Raw genomic sequence first — 8,046 nt, 5'->3', positions numbered from 1 at the left:
GAAGAGCTCTGGCTCGTGTCGCCGTGTCCATGTTCCCCGAGCCCATCGCGGTCCACCACTCTGACTTTGAAGACAAAGGTGGTGCTCTCCTCCGACAAGGAGCAGTAGCAGCAACCGCCCCTCCTTGACGAGGCCGCACGGACGAACGAGCACTAAGTGCGGAAGCTCGAGGGGTTGTAGGAGCGGTTACTCTTCGAACGTGGTCCAGTGCTGCCCTCACCGCACAACCGCAGTGTCCAAATCGCCTCACGGAGGATCCGTTGTCCCTGCCACACCACCACGTCAACGAGAAGTCAGCGTCCCTGCCGCGTAGCCAGGTAGGGCGATTCGTCTAGCAAGCGTCCCCGTGGCTCCGTTTTTGACGCGGAAAGGAGCCAACACCGCCATCCCTGCCCCGTCGATGGCCGGTTGCCGTGAAGGAGGAGGCGCTCGGCCTGGCAACCGCCAACGCGCGCAACCGCCTCCTGTGCAACCTGAGACATGGCGGCAGCACCTGCCCCACGCACGATGACGACAGCTGACAACGCGGCAGCTAAGGAGGTGTGCTAGGACCGGCGCAACGCGACACAACAGGCTGCATTTCGCGAATTCGGACGTGGCACCAGACTGGATGCTCGCCTGGGCCGAGGATCAATCCAGAACCCCCACACTGACGTCCACCAAGCGTCGGCACCAGATTAGCGACCAAATTCAAGTGTGTCGCCCTTGTCCTTGCCAATTAGGGCAAGGAGGGCAAGAGCGCGGACCGCAGTTGAGCGTCGTCGCCAGGCAGACACGGCTGAGTAGATGCGCCACGAGTGTACATCGACGGTCAATCCCGGCTGTCGCAACCCCTGGTAGGCCTCATGACGCTGGCAGGACAGCGCCGATGACGAAATTGTTGGCGGCCTCAGAGGCCATGTCTACGAGGTAAACGGTCTAGTAAGAAATAGTTGAACTTGATGAATAGCGTGTGATTGGCATGTAATATATGGAACTTGTTTAAATTTTGTGGATATTTGATGCACGGGGTTGAATGACGGTCTCGCCTAAAGTTGTCCGTGTACATTTGGGGAGCCGGATCCTTTAACTTACACAAGCAAATTCACGGTACTACAGTGCTATCCTAGTGTGAAATAAAGAAGGAATGTTAGAGACGTTTAGCAGATTATTTACAATTGGTATTCACTGTAGATAATAATAATCTATAATTGATTTTATTTCACCATCAATTTGTTTGCATGTAACGATTATAAATATACACATTAAATCTGTAATTTGTAAATTAATTTAAATCATTTTATCCTTAATCATATGGATTGAAAGAAGGCAAGTTAAGGTATTGTAGTTTCTCTGGCATTCCTTCTTAATATTAGAGGATCCAGTTCTGGATATTTGATGTGTCTGATTTGCAACATTGGAGTTGCCCTTATCGTGGAGTACAAAGATGTCAACCGATGGCGTGGTGGTCGGACCAAATAAAATCAATATGCATTTACGAAGACCCCGCTAGTCTTCATCTTCTCTACTAAGTCAAAATCCAAATATCAAATCCGTCCAAAGGACAAAGGGAGCAGTCTTCCGCAGACGATTCCAAAATCCGCCTGAGAATAATTAAGCTCGCCAAGAGTTAAGACGATGCCAAAGGGTGTGACGATGAGCATAACAACAGTGGTTTGACATGACATGCTTAGCCAATATAATTTGTTCGGTTCTTATAAATGCCAGTTGCCTGAAACTCTAAATAATCGCGTTGGTCGATTTTCCTGCCTCAGAGGAGCGAAGCCCCGAGCCCCGAGATGGTGTCGCCGGCGAGGGCTCAGACGTGACCTCGCCGGAGGCGGGGACAGGAGTTGCATGGCGTTGCCGCCGGTGGCGGGACAAGAGGCGCACGGGTCGGCAGTTGAAGATGAACAGGGGAAAAGGCTGATGGCTGAACATGGCCAGGAGCACCGGATGCGCTCTCGATGCACAAGAGCACCCGATGCGCAAAGGACACATGAGCACCCGATGCGCTCTCGCAGGACCTACGTGCACCTTATCATGATCATGATGATTGTTCTCCTCATCAATCAAATAATATATAGATAGAGTACGTGAAGTGTCACCCACCCGGCCAGCCGGCCTCGTTGTAGAGCTGGGCAGTTTTTCTCCCTCCCAAACCTCGACCGAGATCAGTCTGCCGGCCACCTCATGGAGGAGGAAGCAACATCCCAGCGCCGCGCGCAGCAGCCAGCATGCAAGAATGACAGCACCAAGCAGCTCCCTAGCAGCGCCGGCGCTAAACCGCTCCACCACAACCCCCTCCTCGTCGTCAACTTCATCCTCATGGCCGTCGGTTCGGCGTGCGGCCCGCTCCTCCTCCGCGCCTACTTCCTCCACGGCGGGACCCGCAAGTGGCTCTCCAGCCTGCTCACGACTGCCGGTTGGCCGCTCCTGCTCGCGCCGCTCAGCGTCTCCATTCTCTCCCGCCGCCGGCACAACAGATACGGCGACACGGCCACGCGGCTCTTCCTCATGTCGCCCCGCCTCCTGGTAGCGACCGTCGCCGTCGGCCTCATGACCGGCCTCGACGACTTCCTCTACGCCTACGGGCTGGCATACCTCCCGGTGTCCACCTCCTCCATCCTCGTCTCCACGCAGCTGGCCTTCACGGCCGCCTTCGCGCTGCTGCTCGTGCGCCAGCGGTTCACGGCCTTCTCCGTGAACGCCGTTGTTCTGATCAGCGTCGGCGCCGCCATGCTGGGGATGAACGCCGGAGGGGACCGCCCCGCGGGGGTGACCCGGGTGCAGTACTACGCCGGGTTCGGCATGACGCTGGGCGCCGCAGCGCTGTACGGCCTCGTGCTGCCCGTCGTGGAGCTCAGCCAGGCGAGGCACGCAGCTCGCGCAGGTGCGGCCGTCACGTACACTCTTGTCATGGAGATGCAGATCGTGATCGGCTTCACCGCCACGGCCTTCAGCGCCGTCGGGATGCTTGTGAACAACGATTTCCAGGTAAGTTTTTTCGGCTTTTTTTTATCAGTCTTGCTAAATCTCAGTCAACTGAAACTTCGTTATGTCTTAGTCTATGCTATATCTGTGAGATCTTAAATTAAAATCCATGCAACAAAAAAAATCTAGTTTATGTTGCTTCTTACGTGTAACTTAACTAAGACTTGCTTAAATCTCAGTGAATTGAGACCTGGTCACACTATTTTTTATAAGGTACGATAAGATGGGCACTGTCACACCGTTCTATTTTCATTCTGGAAATGAAGTCTTTTCGGCTAGATGCCGAATTTGAGGGAAGAGCCCATAAAACGCAGCGTTTAGCACTTTTATGTCGGGCGACTCAATTTATAATTTTGAGTAAAGTCACTCTCTTTTATCTGCTGTTAGATAAATGGACAGAGGACATTCATCTACAACGAAAAATGACTGACCTAAATAATCTATCAGTGGATTTTGTGCTACTCCCACCTTCCCAAAATACAAAGCCGACTTTTCTGATATTCGTTGCATAACTTTGACTATGATTTTCACGTATGATATATTTTAAAAATACTATACCGACATATGAAATAAAATTATTTTGCAAGACAAATACGACGATGTCATTTTTCATGGTCAATCCATGTACTCTCAACATATATCCATGGTCAAAGTTGTGCATTAAAGACAGTGCAAAATCAAACAAGACTTATATTTTGGGAAGGAGGGAGTATTGTCTTTCTAATCATTGATGTGGGCAATCCGAGAGCCCGGCCCAGCTGCATACATGTGCCCGACTTGACTGGCATGCATGGTCAATTTTCAGCTGCTTTTGTACCACAGTTTGGGCATTTCCTAAACGGCGCCTAGGAGCTCCCCTCACAGTTTGTGTGCCCGTTTGTATCATGAAACGTCCACATGCTCGGTCTAAGAGTAAGAGAAAAATAAGTAACATGTACAGTTCACAAACCGTGAGCTCAGTTTCTCTTTTTTTCTTTCTTTTGTATTGTTTAGACGAGGATGCATGTACGGGTGCCTATATTTAATTGTCATTTTTATGGCATTGAACCTGTATTTAATTACTACATCCGTTCCTAAATGTAGGTTTTTCTAGAGAATTCAACAAGTGACTACATACGAAGCAAAATAAGTGAATCTACACTCTAAATATGTCTATATACATCCGTATGTGATAGTCCATTTGAAATATCTAAAAAGACTTATATTTAGATACGGAGGGAGTACTGAATATAATTATGATGTGTGTGGTTTGTGGATGAGTCGCCACGTACATATGAGTTTGGCATGCTAATCATGGGACTAGATTAACTCTAAACTAAAACAAACTCAAATTTTAAAAGGAAAGTATATTACACAACTATAACTTTTTTTGAACTTTTACGCAACTATAGATTCGCATTGGTATTACCATTAAAGAATAAATAATGAAAACAGTAAAACAAATAATCATATAATTTACAAACAAAAATGCGCAATTTTGTAATATATGAGACAATAAGCAAATAATATAGTGGTAATATCACAAAAAAACAATTCTAAGGAATTAATTAGTCTCATAGGTATTACCTTTAAGAACCAAGAAAATAAATAAAAAAATAATGATAAAATTTTCCGCAATGAACAAAAAAATTGCACATTTTAATATTATGCCAGAATAGGCACATAATAGCGTGAATGAATCAATGGCATTGGTATTACCCAAAAAACAAAGGAACTAAAAAATAGAATAAAATCAAAGTAATAAAGTTCTTTAAGAAAGAATGAATTAGTGGTATTTTTATTACCCTTTAAGTAGAAAGGAAATAAAAAACTTAATAAATAATGATAAAAATTGATCATAATTTACATATAAATTGTGCTTTTATATAATATGCAACAATAAACATATACTAGTGGATGTTTTCAGAAAATAAGTTCCCTAAGAAGGAAGGAATTAGTGGCACTGATATTACCCTAAAGGGAAGAAAATCAAATAAAATCTAAAACTAAATCAAAATAATGAATTTTTCTAGGAAAGACTTAATTAGTGGAACTGGTATTACCCCTTAAGTAGAAAGAAAATAAAGATATAAGTATTTCTAAAATTTTCATAGAAATTAAAATTTCATATAATATGCAAGAATAAACATATAATAATAGTTTTTTGAAAAAAATCCCTAAGAAGGAAGGAAATAGTGGCATTGGTATTAACCCTTGAAGATGAAACGCAAGGAAACAAACTAAAATAAAATAAAAATGAAAATTACAAAAAATATAGGGAAAAGAATTAGTGGCATTGGTATTATTCATTAAGAAGAAAGAAAAAAAACTAAAAAAATGAAACAAATGCACATAATTTACACATAAATTACATCATTTTAAAATATATGGAAGAATAAGCATGTAATATTAGATTTTCCACAGGCAAAAAGATTATAAAATAAAATGAATTAGTATCATTGATATTACCCTTAAAGAAGAATGAAAATGGAAAATAAATCAAATAATGATAAAATTTGCACATAATTTCCACAGAATATAAAAGTGGTTTCACAAAACAAAAGTTTCTTAAAAAGGAATAAATTAGTGGAAATTGTATTACTCGTAAATTTCTGGCTCCGCGAGGAGAGGCACGTCCTCAACTCGCTTCGGCGGGCATGGCATTCGTTAGGTGGTCTCAAGACGTCGTTATATTTTATTTTATTTTACTTTTGGGGTGCTTTGTATCACTTCTGAATCTTCACTACGGAAGTCCTTTTTTTTAAAAGGCATGCCCGTGGAAAACACAAACCCAGATAAACAACTCGAGAAGCAACAGCACAATCGTCATGTCAAGTTCCTTTGTGTAGCTGAGCAGGAGATGCTAAGCCACATGTAGGAGTAACGTCAGACTTACCAGGAAAGAGGCAAATGAAAAACTACACATATACTGTAAGCTTTGTTGGGCCACTAACAAATTTAGACAAATTTAGGTTCATGGACTTAATTTAAAACGAGACCACCCACTAATAGCCTTTGAAAGAATATTTTTATAGAAAAAACTCTAAGCTCCATGCGCCACTCCTCGGCACGAGCGTGGGTGGGCTAGCATTCTAGCTCCGTGCTAGCCTAGCCAACAGGATGACACCCTGTTCTCTGTTCATGGACCTAATTTAACACAGACATACGGTGCAGTTTATTCTTTGCAATATGTTATCTTGATCATGGAGCTACAGGTTCAATTTTTCATTGATAATTTGGTCTAAACATACTTAATTTAACCGGAGAGCAACAATGTGTAGGCAATCCCACGAGAAGCCCAAGAGTTCGAGCTCGGCCAGACTGTCTATTACCTACTGCTCGCCGGCTCAGTCACATCGTACCAGTTCTTCTTACTCGGTATCATCGGCACCATCTTCTACGGCTCAGCGTTGCTCGCCGGCATCATCACGACCGTGCTCATCCCTGTAACCGAAGTGCTCGCCATCCTGTTCTTCCACGAGCCATTCGATGTCACTAAGGGTGTTGCGCTCGCGCTTTCCCTCTGGGGCTTCGTCTCCTACTTATACGGAGAGGTCCGGGCCAAGGCACAGAGCTCTGACAAACCTCCGAACACGGAGCATTTGGACCCTTAGACGATTTACACTTGTATTAAGTATATGATGTACACTTTCCTTGTCATTTAGTTTTCACACTCGAGAAAATAAGTAGCCAGTAAATCTCATGTTCTATGACATCGTGGAGGAAATTTATATAACGGAAACTGACCATGCATGTGATGCAGATAGCTCAAAGAAGTTCCAAAATTTTTTATTTTCAAACGAGGTAAAAGATTCGTCTCATCCATTGATTAGGTAGAAGAGAATTGTTCAATTAATTAATGAAAAGTTGGCAAAAAACTATCACAATCCACCCCAAAAAAACTATCACAATCCGTTGAGTGACATACAAGATACCACCCACACACACACTTCTGTAAAGAAAGTCTCGTCAAGATAGCACATTGTTTCCATCGTCACCACTTCTTCTCGAGAAGGCATCATTGACATCCCTTCTACTTAAGCAAGTGACTCCGACTTCACCGCAGACAACGACTGACCTAGCCCACACCGTAGAGGTTGTGCGAGCCACATGAAGATTTATGCCACACTCAACCACCCACGATGAGGACAACATCGCTACGATTGTGATAGTGAGTTACAAAGAAGAACTATGTAAGGCTGGCACCATGAAAGACCACCAAACAAACCAACTATTTCCTATCATCTTCGTCCTCCCCTAGGCTGCAACTTTGACTACACAATAGCAAACAAAACAAAGCAATCACGCAGACACGCTGAAGAAGAATCATATACGACACCCTTCCTGCCGCCCAAGTAGCTTGAGATAGCCACCCAAGCCATGCAGAACTGCAACTTTACCCCCTGGAGCAGCCGCAACATAAATTATGGAGGTCCTTGGAACACACTAACCACCAGCGGTCGTCGCCCTGATATCCACCGACCCCCATGCATAAGGCCTCACAATGACTGTCAACTAGCTCTCCAAAGCGACGCCCCCAAGGAGGGAGCGACGAAGATGTTACCATCGGCCGCTCCGAATGGATATCCATAACTTAGATTTTCATCCGAACGAAATAGGCTCATGCATAGGGGTCTTCATGAAGATGCCTACAGGGAGGAAAACGATGCTCGCGAATGACACCATCATCGACATTGACCAAAGTTGGAGCAAGGCTTTTAAGCACCCAGGATCGTGAAGGTATGTCCTTCGACACCCACCTTTTGTAGTTGAAATGCTTAAGAGTATTGTACTAGTAGTATGTGTGAAGTATTTAAGTGTGAGTAAATTTTGGTAGTTAAAACAAAGGTTTTGTTCTTGTAGGTAAAATAATTTAGTAACCTTTTTTCTATTTAATCTAGATAACATATACGACAATACTTGCAGTGAGACTAGTTTAAAAGAAAAGTGATGTAAACAAATAATAACCATATGCATATTATAAATCCCCTAGAAAGGCTTGGGTGTTGTGAAAATTTGTAGAGAAGATGATATTAGCGATACTCAACCCCATAGCGTTGCTTGCTCCTGTAGGAGTTGTTGGGATCCCCCCCC

General features: G+C 44.0%; 1 protein-coding gene across 1 annotated transcript; it reads left to right on the top strand.

Annotated features, from left to right (window-relative positions):
• Positions 1-2,092: 2,092 nt before the first annotated feature.
• LOC119310281 (purine permease 3-like) lies at positions 2,093-6,665 on the top strand. Its single transcript, XM_037586079.1, has 2 exons — positions 2,093-2,976; positions 6,234-6,665. The coding sequence occupies exons 1-2, from the start codon at positions 2,173-2,175 to the stop codon at positions 6,564-6,566; spliced, it is 1,137 nt and encodes a 378-aa protein (XP_037441976.1). The 5' UTR covers positions 2,093-2,172; the 3' UTR covers positions 6,567-6,665.
• The last annotated feature ends 1,381 nt before the right edge of the window (positions 6,666-8,046 follow it).

The sequence above is a fragment of the Triticum dicoccoides genome, chromosome 5B, assembly GCF_002162155.2.
Source record: "Triticum dicoccoides isolate Atlit2015 ecotype Zavitan chromosome 5B, WEW_v2.0, whole genome shotgun sequence".
Lineage (NCBI taxonomy): Eukaryota > Viridiplantae > Streptophyta > Magnoliopsida > Poales > Poaceae > Triticum > Triticum dicoccoides.
The sequence above is the reverse complement of the archived record's forward strand: the minus strand, read 5'-3'. Positions and strand labels throughout refer to the sequence as shown.

Excerpts from the sequence above, each read along its gene's own strand:
- LOC119310281 (XM_037586079.1), top strand. The coding sequence starts at position 2,173 with ATGGAGGAGGAAGCAACATCCCAGCGCCGCGCGCAGCAGCCAGCATGC. Across the intron at positions 2,977-6,233 it reads TTGTGAACAACGATTTCCAG|GCAATCCCACGAGAAGCCCA; the intron begins GTAAGTTTTTTC and ends AACAATGTGTAG.